This window comes from Petaurus breviceps, unplaced genomic scaffold, assembly GCF_028583685.1.
Source record: "Petaurus breviceps papuanus isolate PSGF00001 unplaced genomic scaffold, PetGlider_PUasm1.0 129, whole genome shotgun sequence".
Lineage (NCBI taxonomy): Eukaryota > Metazoa > Chordata > Mammalia > Diprotodontia > Petauridae > Petaurus > Petaurus breviceps.
Window position 1 is genome coordinate 6,010,504 of NW_027185665.1, and position 26,115 is coordinate 6,036,618.

The window sequence follows — 26,115 nt, forward strand, 5'->3', positions numbered from 1 at the left end:
CTATTTTGAAGGATGACAATTCCTTGGATGAATATATAGTGTATATATTAAAAATAATCCTTAATTCCACATCACATCACACTTTCAAGTGTTTTCAAAAAGTTGCTATATACAACAAAGTATTGTTGGTAACCATTAACATTAGCAACATCTTTACACATCCTTGAATATTTAGCTCTTAAAATTGAGTTCAACTGAGGATTAGATGTAAATTTTTATATATAATTACCATTCAAAACAATAATGGCTTTAATTTCTTCATAATGGAAAATTTTCTTGAATATTTTTTCCTTCAAGTTTTACTTTAGGGAATATGCAGATAATGGTTTCGTATTTGGTTTAAGGGAATGTCACTTGTTTGGGGGTCCACATGTGGTTGATTTCATTGTGGGCCTTATAAGAATACATTACCAAAGTTGTCAAGATTTTTCTTTAAAACATCATTTTGCCCCTGATGTATCATTGCGAATTTTTGGTGTTCGGTTTAGTGGAAGTAATAGTTTATTATGTGAAAAGATTTTTTTTTATTCAGGAATATATCTTTATGACAATTTTTTAATGGAATTATTTTAGCTTTTTGTTTTTTCACTTCAAAGTTTACTTTAGCTAATTTGAATGATGGAAGAATGTTAGGTCCTTTAGTTTTATGTTTGAATAAAAATGCCAGGTATGTGACACTTTTAAAAGGTAAATTTTGAGACACATGTTTAAGTCTCATCTATTAGCTAGTTTGTACATGATTCATATTCTCTCATAAAATCACTACTTGTGTTCACTTATTTCATTACTGCCAAGTAATATTTCAAATTCTCTCAAACAAAATAATTATTTGTGTCTTTTTAAATGAAAACAGGTCTTTGCAAATGAGACACTTAGAACATTGTGCCTTTGCTATAGAGAAATTAGTGAAAATGAGTATGCAGAATGGAATGAAAAATTCATGGCTGCCAGTGTAACCTCCACTAATCGAGATGAAGCCCTAGATAGAGTTTATGAAGAAATTGAAAAAGATCTAATTGTGAGTGTTAACTTTAGTAATTTTTTCTATTATAATTATAATAAAGGTAGTTATTGTATCAAACTTTTGATTTTCTGTGAACAGAAAGGATAATTTCAACAACTTGAAAATGATGGGATGGAAGTAGTACATGTAAGCTCAGTTGCCATCATCAAGGAAAGAGTAAAATTTCTAAGCTAATTGGGAAATGGGGAGCATTCTAATCTAATGACTACATTATGTTTTTCTTAAAAACATTTTAAAATATGATTTAATCTATATTTTTATTAAAATACAAAAAATACCTATTAAAATGGAATTTTTACATAAAATAAGACATGCTTATTATTACATGAATGTTATTGCATGAGTGACAAGGCTTTTATTCCTGCAAATCAGCTGGAACACTAGAAAATAATATTGTTTATGATTGAGATTTTACCCCGTGGCTATTGATGATGGTCATTCTTTATATTGTTTATGGTATTTGTTTTGCCATGTTAAGGTTAGTACATAACATACATCAGTTATTTTATAGATAGTGTCCCAGAAATTTGGTGATTTCACTTAAACTACGGTAGTATAATTTTTACTTGATATATGTTGTTGTCGTTGTCATTACATTTTCTGCATTTGTCTTTTAGTCAGTAAATGAAGTTACTCATATGGCAGTGAAAACTCTGTGCGTGTTTGTGTGTGTGTGTGTGTGTGTGTGTGTGTGTGTGTAATTTACCATGAACATGGAATATTAGCCAGCCCTTTGGTTAATGTCAGATGTTAGCCCACTCTTGAACATTAGCTAATGTACATAATTCTTAATTCATAATTTGATATTTTTTACATTCAATCATGCTATTTCTATTTGTTCCTGAACAATTATTTTTGGATTCTACAGCTGCTGGGAGCTACAGCTATTGAAGACAAATTACAAGATGGCGTCCCAGAAACCATTTCAAAACTTGCAAAAGCAGACATTAAGATCTGGGTGCTTACTGGGGACAAGAAAGGTAAGTTATTGTGTATGAAAATGAGTTTACAATTTCAGCATCAAATTTATGACCGGTGCCTTTCACTTTAGTATTTCTCCATTTATATCATGTCTACAGTGATCCCTAAGTACTCCAGCCCATACTGATCCATTTTCTTAAATCCCAACACTTTGTCTGTAACACACAGTTCAGCACATGATACCTACTGCTGTTATAGGGGATGTGCAGAGTTTCCCTGTTTCCTTCTTGCTGGTTACCCCACCAGTGTGCTAGCTTAGCACTTAGGAACTCGGCAATGACGAAGCAATCCTCTTACTGGCCAATAAGCGTGATAAGCCAATTAGTCTTTTAAAAAGGAATGAAAAGGGAGTTTACTACTACTTTTTAAAAGGGAGTTACTCTATCTCTGTCTCACTTTTACTTACCATATGGCAAGTGATGTTGAGAGTTGAAGGAAGAGGGGTCACCCTTCCATCCCCTTTTCCCCAAGCAGAAATATTGAATTTCCAACATATGGTAGGTAAAGCAAGTGTCTTGCATAAGCAAGCCTGAGCCTGGGTTTTCAGTTGCCTCTTCTCTATTTGCTTTTTCCTCATTCACATGTGGCTGCCTGTAAGCAGCCAGAAGCTTTGTCATCCCCAAAACACCCAAGACCTGAGCCAGCTCACTCTGGTTGATCAGAAATAAGAAGGTCAATTGTTTGAATACAGACTGAGCCATGCTCTTTTTCACTTTTTTTCTTTCATTCTTTTTTCTTTTATTTGAGTCTTCTTGTACAAAATGATTAACATGGAGATATTTTACCTGATTGCACATGTATAAATTATATTTGATTGTCTAAGGGAGGGTAGGGAGGGAGGGGTAGAATTTGGAACACAAAACTTAAAAAAACAAATGTCAAAAAATTATATTGACAGGGAATTGGGGAAAAATTATATATAATGCACACACACACACACACACACACATACACAGTTCAGCTCTTCACATACCCTGCAGCATGACACTATAATATACATCTAATATTGAATTTTTGGGGTGTGTGTGTTAACTGTTTTGTGTGAAACAGAACACTTGTTGACTAACAAAGCACCTTGCTGTTTTCCCTTAAAATTGCCCATTTCATAGTTTGACTAAAACCATTGCAACTAAAGAGTAACTTTAATTTTTAAATTTTATAAAAACCAATTAATTCAGTTCAGTTTTTATTAAGTTCCTACTTAATGACAGGCACTGTATTGGGGGCAGGGAAAACAAAAACAGAGCAGTCCCTGCCCTCAAAGAGACCGACCTCATTCCACTGACTTAACAATTAAAAAGAAATTGATGGGCCAGCTAGGTGGCGCAGTGAATAGAGCACCAGCTCTGGAGTCAAGAGGACCTGACTTCAAATCTGGCCTCAGACACTTAACACTTACTAACCCTGTGACCTTGGGCAAATCACATAACTCCCATTGCCCTGCCTTTCCTCCTGAAAAAAAAAAAGAACCCTAAGTAAGGTAATTAGGATCAACATAGTGATTTGTTAATTGACTATATGACATGAGGTCATATAGTTAACATGGAGATTTAGAAATGGAATACTTTTTTTCATTTATCATGGAAATCTAAAAAAGGCAAATTTTAAAACTTTCCTTAAACCCACAAAATGCTACCTTCCATTGACTTTTTTCATATTATATGTACTTTCATGGAGAAAATTTCGGTGAGAGTGTATATTTCATTGTATATTTGAGATGAAGGTATTGTTTCAGATTTTGAGAATTATTGAATAAGAATACATTGTCTATTTTTATAAGTAAAATTCTATCGTATAAGCTATGATTGGTGTTTTTATGTCCTATTTTTAAAGGGTAAAGGATTTAAAGTTTCTGAATAGATTTCTTTTGCCAGTTTTCTTTCTGCATAAAATTGGCATAGCAAATTCTCTTTTAAAGTGACACTCAGGTTATATTCATCATTTGAAAATCATTATTACTTGGTAAGGTCGATTTATATTCAAGTCACAAAGTGACTTGGTAGGAACATCTTTTGACTTAATATTGTCCCATTATAGAAACGGCAGAAAACATAGGATTTGCTTGTGAACTTTTGACAGAGGACACTACAATCTGCTATGGTGAAGATATTAAGTAAGTAAAGAGAATGCATTCTGGGATACTTAAAAATGTCAAATTAGAGGCGAATCAAGAGTAGTTGATAAGAAGACTAGTGATGGGGGAAGTTCAGTACAGAATATATGCCTTAAAACAAGGTCAGGCAGTGGAAATTATACAAAGTACTTAAAATGTGATTAGTTTAAAGCCAATAAGCCTCATTTGGAGTTTATTACAGTAAAATCTGTCTTGAGATCTTCTTTCTTTCCCTTTAAAGGACATTTTTCCTAAGTTGGGAAAAAAAGAAGTGAGTCTTAATACCTTAGTATAAATTAACCTGGTAGCTTTTCATTTTTGAAAACAAGAGGAAGACTAACATATATCTCTGATTGGGTTATAAGAAAGGTTTCGAGACAAGTGAGCAGCTCCTCGAACTTTTGAGATAACCACATATCATCCTCAGAGTGAAGAACAGGTCTGGTTTCAAATGCCATCCTGAAGTTGAAATGCTAATTGAACTGGAAAGGAAGCATCAAAAATTCTTCATGCTAACTGCTGACCTTTAATACATTCCCAGAAAAAGTGTCATTTTGTTAGACAGATTCAAATATTCTTATGGAAAAAAAAAAGACACTAAGAGACTTAGTATACATAAATGTTAGTGATAGTCCCATTTACTGCCAAGCTGGTTCATTAGACACCCCCATGTAGTATAAGAAACCTAGAAGAAAAAATTTAACATAAAATTATATGTCTCACTCCTCAAAGAGAATGAGGGAAATTGATTATCATTATTAGTCCAGCTAAAGATGGTGGTACAGTTTTGTAGAGCACTTTGTTAGGATGCTAAGTTAGACAAAGAGTTATGGGATTAATTATCTATAAAAATGGGGCAGCTAGGTAGTGCAGTGGATAGAACCTCAGGCCTGGAGTCAGGAAAACTCATCTTCTTGAGTTCAAATCTGATCTCAGGCACCTACTAGCTGGTGGCAAGTCACCTTGGTCAAGTTACTTCACCCTGTTTGCCTCAGTTTCTTCATCTGTAAAATGAGTTGAAGGAGGAAATGGCGCAAACCACTTCAGTATCTCTACCAAGAAAACTCCAAATGGGGTCACAAAGAGTCAAGCATGACTGAACAAAACCAAAAAAAATTTACATAGTTCATCTCTGAAAGAGATGATGAGACTATTTTTCTTTTGTTTTCCAGGTTTAAAAACTAGTAATTTAATAAATTTACTTTTTAAATAATTTTAATAAATTAAAATTTTAATAAATTCACAATATATTTATTTATTTATTTTTAGATAACATGGCTGATCTCTTAGGCTGATCAGTTTTAAACTAATCACAGACTTAAATATTTTACATAATTCTCATAGCATATAGAGAAGCAATGTGGTTTAAAGCAGACAGGATATGCTGAGTTCAAGTCCTATCAATGATACATACTGGCTGGTTGACTCCAGTCATTTAAACTCTGAGTGTACCACTCAACTCTAAAAATATTATAAAAGTTGTCATTCTCCCTTATTAATTAAAGAGTCTCAAAGGAATCTCCCTGAATCAATGAAATGATAGTTTTGAGGGAAAGGTATATATAACCATTATACACACACGTGTGTGTGTGAGAGAGAAAGAGAGAGAGAAGACAGAGAGGAGAGGAGAGAAAAAGACAGAGAGAGAAATGGACAAGACGAGACAGAGGAAGAAGAAAGAAAGAGAGTGCTTTATTTTTTTCCCTTCATGATCTTACTGACCTTTTACAAGTCATGGTCTTAATAAATGAAAATTCAGTCTCTTTTATGAAGGTGATTAAACTTGAACCTTAGGGAGAAAACGAATTTTTGCAAGTGGCAAATTTGTTAATTTAATCCTGATACTTGAGGTATTTTATCTTCCTCCTGAGTACAGATGTCAGCTGCCATATCCTGATATTCCAGAAAGTCCATGAAAGTATTATTCCTGTACAGTGTACTAAGCATTATATAAGTAACCATTTCAGGAAGTAGCCTGCCCCTTTCTTTCTCTGTCAGATATTTCAGGGACTCCTTAGTGAGTCTTTTGTTATCTCGTGTTAACAGTATTTTAAATTGAACAAAAGGTCGTGGGTCACTTGTTGAGAATTTGGTTCAGGAGGGGAGTTTGAGCTGGGGAGTGTGGGTTCTTGGTTCTGTGAATAGCTCACTGTGTTACTTGGAATAAGTCACTTTATGAACCTAAGCCAGTTTCCTCATCTGTAAAATGGGAAGGTTTTACTAGTTTGTTGGGGAGTGTAGAAGAGGTAGGAATCAGTAGGGTTGGGGGTCTCATTTACTAAGTTTGTGTATTTGGGGAATTATTTGACCTCACTGGGCTGCAGTTTCTTCATTTTTCAAAAGAAGGTTGTAGTTGAGATAACTTCTAAATACCTTCCAGTTCCACTCTCTGAGCCTGTGATAAAGGAAATTGATTTCTAATCTATTTAAGGAGTAGACAGAGAACTTATCTTTTTGTACTTGTAACTCAACATGGAATAGTAAGAAAAATGCTCAATTGGTTATCAAGAGAGGGTTCTAGACTCAGCTCTTCCTGTTTGTGATCTTGACCAAATCATTTAATTTCTCTGAGCCTCTGTTTCCTTTATCTGCAAGATAAGGAAATTGGACTAGCTAAAGCTGAAAGATACCTAAGATTTAAAATTCCAGAATTTACTTCTATATTAGGTATACTATGTTGGTTTACTCAGGTACCTATTATATATGGTACTGTTAAAATTCTTCAAAATAATACTCACAATTGGTATATAAACAGATTTCTAGTCATTTTTGTACAGTTTTCTCCCCCAATAAGTTTAACTATCACCAGGCTCTATTGGTCAGCAGACTGACCCTACTTGGTAATGAGGGCCTAGTGCTGACCATCCCATGCCCGGCTATCACTGAACAAAGGATGCTTTGGGGTCAGCTATCATGCTCTCTGTAGCTCTCAGACAGAGAGCTGCTTCTACTCCCTGGGCCCTTTCTGTGAATGGGAGCTCTGGCCTTGTTAGTCAAGGCTGTGGCTTGTGAATTTATTCAGGAAGAATCCTGTGACTTCTGGTGACTCCACCCACTGAGAAACTCTGCCTTTTTACCCTTTGATGCTAGGTTTTAATGGAATTGAATCATACAAGAATGGCATATTGGAGTTAAAATTACTGAAGCATGGCTTCATTGTACACAGTTCTTGACTCATATCCTTAGAAGCAAAAGCCACGAAAGCCAAATATTTAAAACAATCACCACATGGCAAACTCTTTTTGCCCATAGGCAAGCCAAGCAGAACAATAAAAAGACAGTCTGCACACTTAGATTCAACCCCACCCATTATCTGTAGGCAGTGGCTATAAAAACTTAGGTTTAAAAAGAACAGAGGTGGGGCAGCTAGGTGGGCACAGTGCATAGAGCACCAGCCCTGGAATTAGGAGGACCTGAGTTCAAAATCTGGCCTCAGACACTTAACACGAAAAAAACTAGCCGTGTAACCCTGGGCAAGTCACTTAACCCCAATTGCCCTCCAAAAAAAAAAGAACAGAGGTCGGGTTCTTAGTTCCAAGCCTGTGCCTCCTGCTCCTACAGGAAAGGAGTAGATTTAGCAACTCAGCTCTGTTCTGTTATTTGCATGCCGTGCCGGAGGGCTACATCAGCTCCTGCTGCTGCTGCTTTTCTGCTCAATTTTCTCCTTTACACGAGCAAATTCGGAGGGTGAGTGTCTCTGTCCTGTCCAGAAACTGGGGAAAAACACACAGCTGCCACAGCACTATGACCCCGCGTGTCCTTCTCAATGCTTGCTGTTCTTTTCAAACTTTGGTGTTGGCCAGGCCCTGTGTCACTTCTCTCAAACCAGGAGTGAGGAACCAGCAGCTTTGAGACCACATGTGGCCTTCGAGGTCCTTGGGTTCAACCTTTTCATTGATTCCAAGCTTTATAGAAAAAATCCTTTTGTTAGGGGGATTTGTTCTGTGCAGTTTGGGTTCAGTCCAAGGGTTGCACTTGAGGACCTAAAGGGGCCTCGAAGCCACAGCTTCCCCACCCCTGAATTAGGCATTCTTATTCCCTTTTTTCCCACCCCAGGATCTTCCTCTTCTGTCATACTGTCACAGGCTCATATCTAAGCAGACATTGGTGAAGAGATGGATGGGGGTGGGGGGGATAGGGGAGAAATATATAACTAAGGGATACCCTGTTACATCCTGGTTCAATCCATAGTTATTTTCCTTATTGTGCTAGGAATAATTCTGCTCTATTTTGCATTGCCTTGCCAAGATAAATATACATCCAGGAGCACAGCAGCCTTGGAATAAGATAATAAAGTCTCAATAAGATGATGTGCCTAAGATAGCATTTTAAACTTTCCTGAGTTTAGTTCCTAGAAAACTTTAAGTTTAAAACTCATGCTTATTTTTTCCCCAGTGCTCTTCTACACACAAGGAGGGAAAACCAGAAGAACAGAGCTGGGGTTTATGCAAAATTCTCTCCTGCTGTGAATGAACCTTTCTTTCCAGCTGGTGGAAACCGTGCTTTAATCATCACTGGTTCCTGGTTGGTATGTATCTTTGAATTGTAGAGAGCAGCCACGTGGATTAGTTTTCCCTTATCTATTTGATAAATTCTCCAATGTTCATTTGAGGCATCTAAGTGGGACAGTGGATAGAATACTGGACCTGGAGTCAGGAAGATCTGAGTTCAAATTAGGCTACAAGGAAGAGGTGCCAGAAGGCACCTTCCTTGCAGAAATCCAGAAATATGATGACTGTAGAGTATTGTCCAGAATAGCGAACTTTGTTGATATGTTGGTTACTTTTGTCTCTTTTTTTTTAAACGTTTTACAGGAGATGTATCTCTGGAAGGGAGTTGGGAAAAGGCATAGAGTACAATATGTTGATCATATAAAGACAAAAGATATTAATGATTTTTTTAAACACAGGGAGATTTTAAACAGAGAAGAGTCTGTATGATTAAGAGGATTCTCTCCAGGGGCAACTAGGTGGTGTAGTGAGTAGAACACCGGCACAGGAGTCAGGAGGACCTGAGTTCAATTCCAGCCTCAGACACTTAACACTAATTATGTGACTTTGGGCAAGTCACTTAACCCAATTACCCTGCCCTCCACCCTCCAAAAAAAAAAAAAGGATTCTCTCCCCAGGCCTGAAGGCAGTATACTCTAAGAAAAGAATTATTGACTCAGATCATTCACTCTTTTTTTTAAATGCTTTATTAATTTCTGATTTACATCATTAATTTCTGCCAGATTTTGAGTTACAAATTTTCTCCCCATTTTCCCCTACACACCACCGCAAAATAGCAGTCCCACAGGATATCCCCTTCTCCAATCTGCTCTCTCCCATATCTTCTCCCATACCCCCTTGGACTTTTCCAATAGGGCATTGTGGATCTCTATGCCCCAGTGCCTGTATGTCTTATTTCCCAATTACATGTAAAATAGTATTAATAATAGTATATATGTACTCTTAAACATTTGTTTTTAAAACTTTGAATTCCAGATTCATTCCCTTCCTCTCTTGTCACCCACCCTTACTGGGAAGATAAGCAGTTCAGTATAGGTTGTACATGTGTAGCTAATGCAAAACAATAACATAATAGATATATTGTAAAAGACTGACTATATTTCCTTCCTTCCTATCCTGCTTCCCACTTGTTCTATTCTCTACTTTGATCCCATCCCTTTTCAAAAGTGGGTGCTTCCAACTTCCCTCCCCACAGCCTGCCCTCCCTTCCATCATCCCCTCTTTCATTCCCCCCTACTCTCCTATAGGGTGAGATACCCTATTTAGTGTGTATTTCATTCCCTCCCTGAGCCAAATTCAATGAGAATAAGGTTGACCCATTCCCTTTGGCCTTCCTATTCTTCCTCTCCATTGTAACCATTTTCCCTTGCCTCTTCTATATGAGATAGTTTACCCCATTCTGTCTCTCACCATCTCCTCTCATTATATTCCTCTCTCACCTCTTAATTTCACCTTTTAAGTATCACCCCTTCCTGTTAAATTGGTCCTGTGCCTCTATCTATGTCTACCTGTAAACATATATACACACATTCACATATGTATTCATATGCCTGTATAACCTCAGATATAGACATATATATATATATATATATGTGTATATATATATATATATATTCCCTTCAACTATTTTCATACTGAGAAAAGTTTTATCAGTTACAATTGCTGCTTTTTCCATGTGGGAATGTTAATAGTTCAACTTTGATAAGTCCCTTATGATTTCTTTTCCCTGTTTACCTTCTCATGCTTCTCTTGCTTCTTGTATCTGAATGTCAAATTTCCTATTCAACTCTGGTTTTTTGTGCAAGAATGCTTGAAAGTCCTCTATTCCACTGAATGACCATATTTTCCCCTGAAACATGATACTCAGTTTTGCTGGGTAGGTGACTCTTGGTTTTAATCCCAGCTCCTTTGACCTCCGGAATATCACATTCCAAGCCCTTCGATCCCTCAGTGTAGAAGCTGCCAGATCCTGGGTTATCCTGGTTGTGTATCCACAATATTCAAGTTGTTTCTTCCTGGCTGCTTGTAATATTCTCTCCTTAATCTGGGAATTCTGGAACCTGGCTATAATATTCCTAGGAGTTTACTTTTTGCGATCTTTTTTAGGAGGTGTTTGGTGGATTCTTTCAAACTCTATTTTACCCTTTGGTTCTAAAACATCAGGGCAGTTTTCTTTGAGAACTTCGTGGAGGGTGATTTCTAGGTTCTTACTTTGATCATGGCTTTCAGGCAGTCCAATAATTTTTAAATTATCTCTCCTGGATCTATTTTCCAGGTCAGTGGTTTTTCCCATGAGATATTTCACATTGCCTTCTATTCTTTCATTTGTTTGGATCTGTTTAACATAATTTTGATTTCTCATAAAGTCACTAGCTTCCCTTTGCTCCATTCTAAATCTGAGGGAATGATTCTCCTCATTGAGCTTCTAAGATTCTTTTTCCATCTGGCAAATTTGGCTTTTTAAGGCATTCTTCTCCTCATTGCCTTTTTGAGCCTCTTTTGCCAATTGAGTTAGTCTGTTTTTTAAGGTGTGCGATTTTCCTCAGTCAGGCTGTTGACTGTCATTTCATAATTTTCTTGCATTGTTCTCATTTCTTTTCCCAATTTTTCCTCCACTTCTCTTATCTGCTTCTTAAGGTCCTCTATGGCCTGTAACTAGCTCATATTACCCTTTGAAGCTTTTGGTGCAGGAATTCTGACTTCACTGTCTTCCTCCTGTTCCATGCTTTGATCCTTTTTGTCCCCAAAATAGGAGTCTAATGTTGGAATCTTCTGTCTATTTTGTTTCCTTTGCCTGGTCATGTTGCCCCTCAGTTACATGACCCCTGGGCTTTTTGCCACAATCAACTCTACCATCAGACAGGGGAGCTTTCATCCCAAATGCTGAGGTTTTCTCAGTTGCTGGAGGTATTAGTTGGGTGCCCTCGCTAAAGCCTCCACATGCTCTGGCAAGGTGGTCACACACCCCAGGCTCCCCACCCTAGACTGCAATCCAGATCCAAGCAGGTTAAAGCAAGAGCGATTACCTTTCAGACTGGTCGCCTGGTCCCCCCACAGTCTTCAGGCCAGGAGCTGAAGCTGCTGCCTAGTGCCAGCTGAGCCAAGGCATCTAAGCAGCTTCTTTCCCTGGAGGCAAAAGCCAACTACTGGTCCCAAAGTCCACACTGCACTGACCTCTCACTTTGTCCTTAGCATCCATGTATTGATAAATCTGGAAATGGCCACAGCTGCTGGTGATCTGGAGTCCCTCCAGCCTGCGGCTAGTCAGGCCTGCCCTGGGGCTAAAACCTCTGGCTCACGCTGGGCTCCCAGAGCCCTGTGCTGGCCAATTCCTATCACCCTGCCCGGCTGTCCTCAGTGGGAGGTTAGCTTCTCTGTGTCATTTTGTGAGTTTGGTAGCTCCAGAGTTTATTCAGAGTCCCATTTCACATGGATTGGGGAAGGTGGAAGCTAGAGTCGCGCAGAGGTCGTGTTTCTACTCCACCATCTTGACTACACCCCCAGATCATTCACTCTTGCTTCTATAATTGTGGTCTAGTGTAGCAGATTCTTGAAGGCCAAGGTAGAGTGTCCTGGCTAGCTAAAGCCACAGCAACGGAACGTAGAACTGAACTCATATCAAGCCCAAGGATCAATAGGAAAAATTTTTAGGCAGAAGATAAGAAAAACCTGGGAAAGAAAAAGGCATCTGGTAGTGTAATTCAACCATGTCCATGAGTAGTGGCATTTTGGTTTGGACCAACTTGAGAGCTCAAACTCAGAACTAGAAAGCATAATAATTGGATGCAGGAAGTCATGTGATAAGGTGCTTGGGGTCTCAGGCTCAAAAAGACCTATAGGCCTGGACCAGAGGCAAAGGGGGAAGACTGTGATTAAGCCATAAAAACATGTGCATTTTGTCACACTGATATATTTTCCTTTTGCTACCCCACCTTTGTTCTTCCCACTCCAATCAGTCAATCACCAAACATTGCTTTAGTGCCAGGCACTCACTGTGCTGGGCATCCAAAGAGAAAAATGAAACCATCCTTTCCCTCAATCAGTTTACATTCTATGTCAGGGATGACAAACACATACACAGGGGTGCACACAAATTAAATATAATGTAGTTTGGGTGGGGGCAGGGTGTCCCATAATGACTGGGAGATCAGGAGAGACCCCATGTTTGAGTGAAGGCTTGAGGGAAACTTGATTCTAAGAACCAAAGGTGAGGAGAGAGTACGTTGCAGGCATTGGAGACTGCCAGGGCAAGGGTTTGGAGAAAGAAGATAGAATGTGAAAAGGGGTAGAAGGCCCATCTGGCTGACTCTTAAGAGTGTATGAAGTAGAGGAAGGCATATATAATAAGCCAGGAGGTTTCCCTTTTAGTGGTTTGTCGTATATTCCTTTTTCTATTACCTAACACATCAGTGTGCTAGGAGGTCGGTGGGCTGTAAGACAACCATGCCACCTCCCTCTGCTTTGTTCCTTATTGAGACCCAGGAAAACTAGGGTAAGAGATAGCAAAGGAAGCTCTGTAGAATACATCAGCTGATGACCAGCCCTACATAAGTTGACAAGGAAGTGAAGTGGTGTTACAAAACTGATAGAAATTAGTAGTGGACTCCTTTCCAGGGCCTATAGCCACAAATGGTTATACTCTCTAGACATGGTCCTGAACTTTTTCCTAATAAAGACTTGCTTTTGATGTTCTTGAAGTCTTCTATTAACAGTGACAATAATGAATATTTTTCCTAATATTCAATGTCAAATTGAATATTAAAATAGAATATTAAATTTTAAATTTAATAAATGAATATTAAAATTTTAATAAATTAAAATATTAAAATAAAAATTCTTTTTCCTAATCCAGCCTCAGACACTTAATACAAAAACTAGCAGTATGACCTTGGGCAAGTCACTTAATCCCAATTGCCCTCCAAAAAGCAAAAAAAAAAATTCTCTTTTTTATGAACTTCATGAACATTCTATAGTCAAAAAAACCATAATGAATGAATAAGATCTTGAATCTCCATTATTTACAACTTTTTAAAAGTATATATTAAATATTAAATTTAATACTAAATAGAACCTAAATTCTGTTCTCGTCTGTATTTTTAAATGTTTCAAGAACAGCTCTCCTTTATAATACATAAGCATAGTCAGGTAAAACAAATGTACATGTTGACCCTGTCTGAAAATGTGTCTCATTCCTTTCTCTCAAGAATTGGGAAGTATGTTTCATCACCAGTGTTCTTGAGTCATAATTTGTTATTGTGTTATAGTTCTTAAGTCTTTAAAAGTTGTTTTTCTTTATAATGTTATTGTATAAATTGTTCTCCTGAATCTGCTTAATTCATTCTGTGTCAGTTTAAATTTTACCAAGTCTCTCTGAATCCATCCTTTCTGTGATTTCTTTGAGTATAAAAGTATTCCACTATATTCAAAAAGGAAGATTTGTTAAGCCATTCCCCAGTTAATGGGCACTAACTATTTCTGAATAAGCTATTAATATTTTTGTACGTAATGAGTTCGTTCTACATGTCCTTGACCTCTTTGGGAGTGTATGTATAGTCGTAATGTTATTTGGTCAGAGGATATATTTCAGTGACTTTGGGGTTATAGTTCTACATTGTTTTAGAATGATTGACTCAGTTCACACTTCCACTAATAGTGCATTAAGTTACCTTTTCTCCCATTGGCTCCTTCAAGAATTATCATTCTTCTTTTTTGTCATCTTTGCTAATCTGGCAGTTTTATCTACTGACATGGCTTCAGTCCTCATTTCCCTAATTCTCACTCCTTCTCAGAGTTCCAGGTGGACGTTTCCAGCTGACAGACATCATCTCGGTGTCCTTTCAGAATCTCAAACTTAGTATATTCCAAACTGAGCTAACATCATCTTACCTCCCAAAGCTGCCTTCCTCCTAATTTCCCTGTGCCTCTTAATGTCAGTACCATCTTCCCAGTTATCCAGGTTTGAAACCTTGGAATAATCTCACTACTGGCCATTCCCTGCATATGCATCACACTTTAATTATATTCCAAGTTCCTTGTGAGAAGGGAATATGTGTTAATAATTTTTATATTCCCCTCAGTATTTTATACATGAAAAGGTTTTGTTATATGTTGTTGAATGAATGAGCAGGCAGGATTTTCAAGATAAGAGGAGGAAGGTTTTGTTGGAACCCAGGATGGCATTTGTTATTTGCTCAAGAGCAGTTTGAACAAAGGCTTAGAGACTGGAGGAAAAACACAGGTGGAAAATGTAGAGAAATATAACCTGGCTGGAGTAGAGTTTATGTATGAGAGTTAGAAAACAGCACCCAGCAACAAGGAAGAGATATGAGAGATTAACTAGTTAGGCTTTGAAGTATGAAATTAAGAGTATGGCCTGGATAATTTTGGCAGTGATCCTGTGATTACAAGGTTGTGAAGAATATGGTTGGAGCAATACTTCAAAGATGATTTTTGAAACATTTATTGACAATGGAACACAGGTGGATGAAGTATCATAGGTAAAATGGCAGTAGACCAGATGGGAATTGAATAGGCTTGAAATGAGATTGGCAGACATTCTCTGGTTCAAAAGGTAAAAGACAGATTTCATCACTGGTAAGATTGGCTCTTTTTAAGGCATTAGGTTAGTGCCCAAGCCTAGCTCCCATTTTAGATACAAACACAAAAGGGCTATTGGGATTGTGGCCAGTAGCAAAGATCACTTCCTGGATTAGGTAGTAGAGTCAGAGCAAAGTGAAATTAGGATTTTGAGATTAAGATACAATTAGAATGGCAAAGAACCAAGAGGATTTTGGGGAACCCAAGAGCCCATGAACGTCATTCCAACAAAAATGTTATATAGCCTCAACCTACCTAATTTAACTCCTGTCTGTAACATTTTCCCTCCTAGGCACAGTACAGATTCATGCTAGAAAACTAGCTGCCTTAATGGAAGATGAAGTCAAAAAATGAACTGTTGGGTGGCCCGTATTATTCTCTCAATTGCTTTTTATTCATGGGCTTTATTCTAAATTCTTTCATTCCTTCCTGTCTTCTCGTTCTTTTAATTTGATCTCAGTGTCTTAGTCTTGGTCTTCATTTTCCCCTATAGCATAGAGTTGTCATGTATCTTTTTTTTTCCTGCTTTTAGGAGGGGAGATGGCAGGGCAATTGAGGTTAAGTGACTTGCCCAAAGTCACACAGCTAGTTATTTTTTTTTTGTCTTAAGTTTCTGAGGCCGGATTTGAACTCAGGTCCTCCTGACTCCCAGGGCTGTTGCTCTATTCACTGCATCACCTAGCCGCCCCTGTCATATATCTTTTAAATTCTGTCAACGTTTGTATAGTTTTAATTATTGCCTTTTTCCTACTCCCTCCCCTTCATGTTATGGGCCCCTGTATTTTGCCCATCCAAGGTCTTTTTTTTTTTTTTAAGCAATCAGGGTTAAGTAACTTGATGAAGGTTACACGGCCAGTTATTTCTGGGTGTGGTGCTGAGTGTCTGAGCCCGGGATTCGATCTCCATGTCGTCCCAACACTGGAGCCGGTACTCTTACTCGCTGAGCCACCTGGCCGCCCCTTAGCAATTGGGGTTAAGTAACTTGCTCAAGGTTAAACGGCCAGGTGTTTCTGGGTGGGTGCTAAGTGCCTGAGCCTGGGACTCGATCTCCAGGTCCTCTCAACACTGGAGCTGGTGCTCTTACCCGCTGTGCTACCTGGCCGCCACAATCCAAGGTCTTTTTATCCACCTGAAGTCCTCCACTTTAAGGCTACTGCACATATGAGTTTGCCTTTGTACCATTGACCCTGATGTCATTGTCAGATAACAGTGGTCAAAGGTAAGCAAATTCTTCTTTCCTTTCCCTTTACTGAGTAGATTTGGATCTATTAAATGAGTAGCTTTTAGCAAAGTTTGAATAATTTTTTAATCATTTTTTTCTGACATCACTGCAATGGATAATTATAAAAGCCAGTATTGGTTATGTTTTTTTCCACTCTTGAAGATATGTTTTTTTCTATATCAACTGTGATTGAATTTGGGACCAGATTTGAGGTGGTTCCTAAGATAAATATTCTCCTCACAAAAATATCTTTATTTAAAAATGAAAGTATAAGATATACAGGGTCATAGGTGTGTAATGTTGTAAACGCCATCAGACATGATTGCGGTATTGATTGATTTTGCTAAACTAATTTTTTTCTTCTTAAAAAACATTTGTTACATGGTATGGCTTGCTAGGTGGGGAAGGGTGAGGAATGTGTTTGGAGATGAACACAATGTAAAAGCATGAGATAAGAAAAATAATATTTTTTAAAGCAAGTATTAGCTTTAAGTTATTAAAATAACTAAAATATGTACTTATCTTCTCTTAGTCCCTTTGCTGTTCTATAAAAAGATAATGTAAACTAAGGAAGGAGGCAGCGTCAATGGACAAGGCAGCTAAGTGGTGCCATAGTGTACAGAATGCTGAGCCTAGAGTCAGGAAGACCTGAGTTCAAAGGTGGCCTCAGACTCTAACTAGCTGTGTGACCCTGGACAAATTCATTTAACCTCTGCCTCAGTGCCTTATCTATAAAATGTAGTTAATTACAACACCCACTTCCCAGAATTGTTGTGAGAATCAAATGAGAAAATAATTGTAAGGTGCTTAGCACAGTGCCTGGCACACAGTGGTATGTAAACATTACCTATCACCGTCATCATCATAATTATTGGTTTTTTTAATAAAGACAAATATTTAAGTTCATGTGTTTTTTTTTTTTTCAGGTTCCTAGGGAGAGGTGATCTTAAAGCAAAGATCAGAGCTTTGTTAAATGTTAACCTTTTTCTCTCTGACACTATAGAATGAAATTCTTCTAGAAAAGAAGACAAAGAAAAATAAAATCCTGAAACTGAAATTCCCCAGGACAGAAGAAGAAAGACGAATGCGTACTCAGAGCAAAAGAAGACTGGAAGCTAACAAAGAACAACAGCAGAAGAATTTTGTTGACTTGGCCTGCGAGTGCAGTGCGGTCATCTGCTGCCGGGTCACTCCCAAACAGAAGGCCATGGTGGTAGACCTTGTCAAGAAGTACAAGAAAGCCATCACACTGGCCATTGGGGATGGTGCCAATGACGTGAACATGATCAAGAGTAAGTGACACCCCGAAAGTGGTTAAGCGAGCATGCTCTGAGAGACTGCACAGACTCCCAATGACAGGACGAGAAGATTGTTTTGGAGAATTCCTCATATTGTGAAGAGAGGCCTGGGTGCAGGGTAAATTTGGTTGTGGATTTATTGATCAAGCGTGCGACTGCCTGGAGTATACACTCAAATCAGGCAGCCCTGTATTGGGGTACAGACTGAGTTTATAAAGGTAAAAACCACAATTGGGGAGGGGAGCTAGCATAAGCAGTGACATACAGAAGCCAAGAACAGCCATTGGTTGGATCTATAGCTCAGGGCTAATTTGAGAAACACGGCACAAGGGTACAATGATGTGACCGGGGTCCTTCCTAGAACAGGGTGGATGGCACAGGGTGGAGGGCATAGCGGCATAGGTCGTGGAACAGGTCAGGGTCATGTTCTGGGTGAAGTGTGTGGGGGACCTTGCTTGGTCAGCATCCTGGGTGGGGGACCTTGCTGGGTCATCATCCCAGAACAGGGTGGTCTACATGGGATAGACTTGCCCCATGAGCCCTATGCACACTTGCACCATAACCCTTATATGAAATACTATATCAAGGCTTACTGATTTAGGGAAGTACTAATTCAGGAAAAGATAAGGGAGCAGGGGACTATGCCTTGGGTGACTCTTACCCAGGACTATGCCTTTAAGCTATTACAAGCAGTTACAGGGTTTAGGATGAAAACAGACAATATAAAGGGGCTTAATGGTGGGCTACAAATCAGGTGACACGTGATTTGGGTTACATTACAACACTAAATGTTAATTACCTAAGCTTTCTAACTCATGGAATTCAATACATTTCTTATGCCTTCTCAATGTAAAATGTTGAATTTACTTTTTTTTATACCTATTTTTCAAAAATATAATTGCTGAATTGTATAAACAAGATCAGTCTAAGAGTGCTGGTAATGAAACATACCTTTTTCCCTCTCAGTGAAGAGACCTACAGATATAAAATGCGGAATATACTGGCCAACATCATTTGGTTTGGCTTAAATGCTCTTTTTTTTTTTTACAGTAGAAAGTTTATTAGGGCAGCAGTCTTTAGGGATAGTGGCCATGATATTTTTTAAAGGGCAATAATTAAACAAGTATATACAGATAAGTTTATCTAGATAAAATACTTCAATATGTGTGTATATGTCTAGCATATATATACATACATACAGTAGATATACATATGTGTCTGTATTATACACATACACACACAGAGTATATATGTATACATAAAATTTTTCACCATAGCGTTTCCTATCTGGAAACTTTTTAATTCTTTATGTGTCTGTTGGAGCCTCACTATTTATTATGAGACCTACTGTAATCTGAGTCACTTTATTTGTCTTTAAAATAAAGTGGTTGAATTGCATGAATCTTTCAAGTCCTTTCCAGTTCCAAAATGTTCTGATCCTATAAGTCTATAATCTTATAATTTGGGATGATAGAAGTCCATCTGGGATACCCAGAGGAATTCGTTACTGAAAGAGCCTCATTATCATCTCACCAAAAATATTGACAGTCCATAAAATACTATAAAATTATTTATTTCAGGGAAGTTTGGTCCCAGATCTTCTCAACTTTTTCAAAGATTGTCAGTGAAAGAACTGGATTGGAGAGAAATTACAGGGCTTTTTTCAGGCCATACAAAAAAGATAGTACAACTAGTGTTAAACCAAAGCCACCTCTACGATTTAGATTTCTGTTTTGTGATCTCATACTTACAACTACAACAGAGGTTGTTTATGAGCCAGCATAGGAGAGAGAGCCCTGACTCTGCCATCAGGAAATTTCTGCTCTGATCTTAGTTCTGCTACTCCCTGTATGACCCAAAACAAGTAATTCCCCATTTCCAGGACCTCAGTCCCTTCGTATATATGATGAGGTCTAAGGACCTGTCCAGTTCTGTGACTGTGCATAAACCAATTCAGAACTTGTGCCCACGGTAGATGTTAGCTGGTCAAAAGTTTAAAGACTCGTTATTTATTACTGTGTTTTCCCTTCCAGTCTATTCGATGACTGATGCTTGTATCTCTTTCTTTTTCTAGAATCTTCTACTGCTGCTATTCTCTTTTCAATATGTATTCAGACTCCATTAGTTTCCTTGGCAAGACTCTGCTGTGTGATGTATGCATCCTTACAGTCGTCTCCTTGATTTTTGTATCTGCCTCCACCTCTGTTCTATTCTGACTCAGTTTTGTTTGAACTCTTTATTTCTGTCACTTCTGTGACATTTGTTACAATGACCAGGGTTGTTTAGGCCACACGAATGGTTTGGACAGTGGCATGGACGAGGCAAAATATCAGGCCACATGTTTTCTATATTTGACTTTTCCTTTGTTTTATTTATTTTATTTATTATTTTATTGTTTTACTTCTTATTTTTATTTAGTTGATGTCCTTCATTTTTGACCTAAGGTAGAGATGAGTTTGGAAGTCACATGCACCTAACTTTTAGATTTCTTCTAAATTTATGATCTGACAGTGTACTATTTCGATATTTTCCAAGTTTGTTTATTTCAGTTCAACAGCAAACATTTATTAAGGTCTGCTGTGTTCAGGACACTGTGTTAGGGTGCTTGTTATACAAAAACAGCATAGGCCCTGCCCTCAGAGAGCTTCCATTCCTACATTCAAGGCCACTGCTCTAGTCCAGACATCATTACTTGTTATGTTGACCATTGTGATTGTTTCTAACTTTCCTTTGGAGACTATTTTTATTTGTTTTTCCATTAAGCCAAGAAGTTTTTGGTATGTTTTATTTTACTTTTAGCTTTTGCTCCAGACTTAGCATTTTAATTGTTTAACTCAGGCCAGTAATGAGGCAATTGAATCTCTTTGGGCTTCGGTTCACTTACCTTTAAAATTAGACAGTTAAACTAGACAAGTCCTTAAAGTTCCTTCCAACTCTAAAATTATTTAATTCTGTGAAGTCAGTCAAGTCACATATGGATGACACTTGATCATGCAAACCCCCACTACACTTTCCAAGACTTTGTGCTATAATTAGCCATGTGAAACAGAAGATATTAAATGAAAATTTGATATAAAGTCTGTGTTATCTAAGTTAACTTTTCCAGGAATATATGTTATCTAAAATTAAGTCCTTGGAGACTCTTGTTTTGGAAAGAGCCTTGGCCTTGGAATGAGAAGATATGGACTGGAGGGCTAGCTATGACACTTATTAGATGTCTGATTGTAAGCAAGTCATTGAACTTTTCTGACCCTTAGTTTCCTCATCTGTAATACGGAGGTGGTAATATTTATACTACTCTCTTCCATCACTTTTAAAGCCATGGATCAAAAAATGCCTGTTGATTTGTTTAAAATTTAAGTCTCTAATTTAATTATATGCTAAATTGAGGAAAATAGGAGTTAAGAGGATGTAACTAATTTAATATCCTTTAGAATAGCTTTACCAAGTCAAATAGCCAGTTAAGCTGATTTTCTGTTTGGCAAAGTTTTGAATCAATTCAAAACTTGGAATTGGTTTATTGTTTTTTTTTTGGCTTATAATTCTGCTCAGGTTTTGGCTGTTTCCTGGATTCTTTTGCTCAGTTGTTTCAGTCATGTCTGATTCTTTGTTACCCCATTTCAGTTTTCCTGGGAAAGGTACTAGAGTGGTTTGCCATTTCCTTCTTCAGCTCATTTTACAAATGAGGAGACTGAGGCAAACAGGGTGAAGTGACTTGCCTAAGGTCACACAGTAAATGTCTGAGGCCAGATTTGACCTCAGGAAGATGAATCTTCCTGACCCCAAGCCAGGCATTCCATCCACTGCACCACCTAGCTTCTTTCCTTGTAAGACTCTAGGAAGCAATTAATTTGCTGTGTTCCATTTTCCCTCCCTTTTGCACTTCTCCATTATTTTTCATCACTGTAGTAATTTCTGAATGCTCAAATGCTTCAGAAGATCTGTGATAATTTCCTTTTTGTTATTCCTTCAAGAAATGCAGAATACAACCTCTCTACACCTTAGGAGATGGTTCCTTGTAAGTTTTCTGGGATCATAATCATTGCCACCACGTAGCCTAGTCCTGTCAAGAAGCATTTAGGGGCTTACTTTGTGCCAGGCACTGTGTTCAGCATGGGGAATGCAAATGTAGACAGAAAGACAAACATTTCTTGCCCTCAAGAAGATTATATTCCAATGGAAAGGACACACACATAAAAGGAAACTGGAAAGGAAGAGGGAGAGAGGAGGAAAGTACCCACATGATGGAGAAGGTCTGGAGAGTTAGGAGGGGAACCTGGAGGTTTGGGAAAGAACCAGCCAATCAGAGGAAGGGGCCACAAGAATGGGTGAGCTTCTGGTGAGGAGCCTTTCCATATTGGGCCAGGCTGTCTATGCCACAACATAGTCTGTTTTGGGGCTAGTACTCAAAACCTTTCCAGCATGGGAAGGATCTCACGGAGCATGAACTCCACTGGCCTGGCAATGAAGTGCCCAGGATTGCTGAGTCATCAGAACAAAAGTATTAGAGGCTATTGGCTAACACCACTGTAAGCGATTCATAATTTTCTCCTTCACTAACCACAAAAGATGACCTAATGACTCTTAAAAGGGTAAAAATATAGGATCTTTATAACTTTAGGTGGCCAGGTTTTGCTGTTTTTCAAGACTCAGAATATCAGGTATTCAACTCTGGGCTGAGTTCAGAAGAAGCTACAGGGAAGGAACATCATTATACAGGGATAAGATTCAGGAGAATAATTGTGTCTTTAATTTTTTTTAATCCAAAAATATAAGGTCACACTCCATTTATGTTATTTTCTGCTCATTTTTGCAATTTCGGGGTATGGGTGGACTGGAGTTTGGCCATTTGGTTGGTATTTTTTCACTTCCACTAAGCCCATAACTAAGATATCTTCTTTTGTATTTCTCTCATTAGCTGCTCACATTGGTGTTGGCATAAGTGGACAAGAAGGCATGCAAGCGGTCATGTCTAGTGATTACTCTTTTGCTCAGTTCAGATATCTGCAAAGACTTTTGCTGGTCCACGGTCGATGGTCCTACATCAGGATGTGCAAGTTTCTCAGATACTTCTTCTACAAGAACTTTGCATTCACTTTGGTTCATTTCTGGTATTCCTTCTTCAATGGGTACTCAGCACAGGTAATATGAGACATTTCTTTTTTAAATGGTGTAAATTTTCAGTGACTGCAGGTTATTGCTAAGTGAATTTCCACAAAACCCTAAGTTGTTGAAAATTGTGACTACTTTGTTGAAATCATAATAGCTCATTTTCATTTTAGTAATTATCTCTTTTTGGAGTAAGGATGGGTATTATTCTTTACAACTGAAGCATAGTGGGCTACATTATTTTGGCCTCTTTTACCCTGCTATAATGTTTCTGGTAGTTTTAAAATAGCAATTTATTTAGGTTTTTTAATGAATTTGTTCCCAGTTTAATATAGAGCCTGTGTATATATGTGTGTATATACTTAAAATCTTGAACTTAGAGGAAAAATAATTCAAGCTTATTTATTTATTTTTAAAAGCAATTGGGGTTAAGTGACTTGCTCAAGGTTACACGGCCAGGTGTTTCTGGGTGGGTGCTAAGTGTCTGAGTCCGGATTCGATTTCCCAGGTCATCCCGACGCTGGGGCTGGTGCTCTTACTCGCTGTGCTACCTGGCCACCCCTCAAGTTTATTTAAGTACAAGTATAGTAACGGAAATATTTGCCTAGGAAAATATAAACAAATAAACCTCTCTAATATCCTTTTTGCTGTTATTAAGTCGTACTGTTACCATCTTTGGAGTTCTTTCATACTTTTGGTGAGTCTTTGTCCTCTGTGCCTGTGTGTTCAATTGCACATCATCTCCATGTGCATTCTTCATAAGGAAACAGATTAGCATCACAGAGGACGTTTAATGTATTAGCAGCAGACAAATGAACATCCCACCCACACTTGATCCAATGCCCTGGTTTCATTTCCTTTGTGATAATCCTTATACCCACCAGGATACTTCAGAAGACAAAGACTTATAAGCATGTTCGAGGCCAAAGAGGTTCCTTTCTCCTGCCTTTTGCAGAACCACCCAGAATTCTTTTTTTTTTTTTGGAGAGAAGAAGGCAAGGCAATTGGGGTTAAGTGACTTGCCCAAGGTCACACAGCTAGTAAATGTGTCAGGTGTCTGAGGCTGAATTTGAACTCAGGTCCTTCTGACTCCAAGGCCTGTACTCTATTCACTGTGCTGCCTAGCTGCCCCAGAATTCTTTATTTTAAATTATCTTTTAGTCAGTAAATAAATGCTTATGAAGTGCCTACTGTCCCACTCTCTAAGCACTGGGGATTTTGAAATAATAGTTTCTAGCTTTCTTTCTGTTGTGGTAAGTAAATTTCAACAATTGGTCCATTCTTCATCTCTGAATAATCTTTTCATACTATAAAATCCCATTTTATGTAACTTATTTTGTAAACATTTGTCAGAATGGCAAAGGATTGACTAGTTTAAAAAAATATGTGTATACATATGTGTATTCACAACACACTTTTCAATTCTAATATAATTCTTGATATCATTTTTATGTCTCCTAATATATTGATAATGGAAAACATGAAGAACATTGGCATGTTTAAAATTATTTGGGTATATTGTCAATTTTACATATGATCTAGTTTATGGAATGACCTGTGTCCTTACCCATTTTATAGAAAGAGACTTACTGAATTTCTCTTTCCTTGAATAATAGATTTGACTCAGATTTATATTAACAACACTTCTCTCTCAGGCCAGAGAAACCCTTATTACTATTTCTTCCCATTAGCAAAGTGGGATAACATATAGTTTGGGCCTACCATGTTTCTGAGGCAGTGTGACCTAGTAGACAGAATAATAGGCTTGAAGTCACTAAGTATTGAATTCAAATCCTTCTTCCTGCTTATGGTACTAGCTATGTGAACGTAAGAAAGTCACTTACCTCTCTGAGCATGTTTGCTCACCTATTAAATGGGGATAATATTACCCATAGTGCCCCAGTCTTAGGAATGAATGACTTAAGTGATGGAAAATGCTTTGCAAACTTTTAAAATGCTATATAAATATCAGTTGTTGTTATTTTCATTTTAGACTGCTTATGAAGACTGGTTCATCACGCTGTACAACGTACTATATTCAAGCCTCCCTGTGCTGCTGGTCGGCTTGCTGGATCAGGTATGACCCCTGCTTTGTATAGTAAGACTGTTACATAAAAGAGCTTGGGCACATTTGGAAAAGTTAAAATAATTGTTTAAAATTTATTATTTTAGTTTTCCTTAATGCAATAAGAGTGATTAAAATGCTAAAATAACAGAGGAGCAAGGCTCACTTCTATTCCAGGCTTTCTTCTCACCGTAAAGTTGAGGAGGAGGCACTATAATTTAACACATTACCTGTAACAGATTTTTTTCCCCCAGTTTACGATATTTTTTTCTCTTTTTTTGAGGGGCAATTGGGGTTAAGTGACTTGCCCAAGGTCACACAGCTAGTAAGTGTGAAGTGTCTGAGATCCGATTTGAACTCAGGTCCTCCTGATTCCAGGGTCAGTGCTCTGTTCACTGCACTACCTACCTGCCCCAAGTGCTGCTTTTCTTAACCTAACTGAATTGGGTTATGATTATGGAAAAGCTTTTTAATTTTATATAATCAAAAGTGTACTCTTTTATGGCTGTCTCTATTCATTGTTTGGTCCCACCTATCCTTAGTTGAGCAAAGTGCCTCCTTCCATTATCCTTATTTTTTTTTTTTAATGATGTGACCTTTCATATGTAGGACACATCCATTTGGATATAGTATCAAACAGTGGTGTCAAACTCAAATAAAAACAGATTCCTTGCAACTGAATGCTAACTTTGGAAAACTACAAATTAACATTATGTTGTGTTATAGTTAATTTTGTTAAACATTCTCCAGTGTTTAAATTTTTTTTTTAATGTGAGTCTGAGTCACTGGGGAGTTTTCCTTGTGGATATGGCTGAGGGTTTGACATGTCTGGTATAAGATATTTATCTAAATTTAATCCCAGAATTCTTTTCATCTTGATAGAATTTTCCAAAGCTTGTACCACTGCTAATATATCCTTCTCAAACCCCAACTGTTGCCACCATTCCATGATAAAACACTGGAATAAAAGAATTTATGTAGGTTATCTTAGAAGACTATGTAGGTAAATCTGGAAGGGACTAGAGACATCTCAAGAACACACCCAGTAATAGACTATATATCTGCCATCCAACCACCAGCCAAGCAAACCATGGAAGCTCTCATCACCAAAATGTGTGGGGTTTTTGTTTGTTTTGTATGGATTTTTGTGGTTATGGATATGTACGAATGAGATTGACAAAAACAAAAAATCCTG

The 26,115-nt window shown here is 37.8% G+C and overlaps 1 protein-coding gene across 1 annotated transcript in view; it reads left to right on the plus strand.

Annotated features, from left to right (window-relative positions):
• LOC138173214 (phospholipid-transporting ATPase IC-like) overlaps window positions 1-26,115 on the plus strand; it is a 165,792-nt gene that overhangs the window by 129,265 nt on the left and 10,412 nt on the right. Inside the window, exons 18-24 of the mRNA XM_069103121.1 lie at window positions 854-1,018; window positions 1,893-2,004; window positions 4,043-4,118; window positions 8,514-8,646; window positions 17,452-17,740; window positions 22,665-22,888; window positions 24,849-24,932. Coding sequence (XP_068959222.1) covers window positions 854-1,018; window positions 1,893-2,004; window positions 4,043-4,118; window positions 8,514-8,646; window positions 17,452-17,740; window positions 22,665-22,888; window positions 24,849-24,932 — 1,083 coding nt within the window. The remainder of the gene's footprint in view (window positions 1-853; window positions 1,019-1,892; window positions 2,005-4,042; window positions 4,119-8,513; window positions 8,647-17,451; window positions 17,741-22,664; window positions 22,889-24,848; window positions 24,933-26,115) is intronic.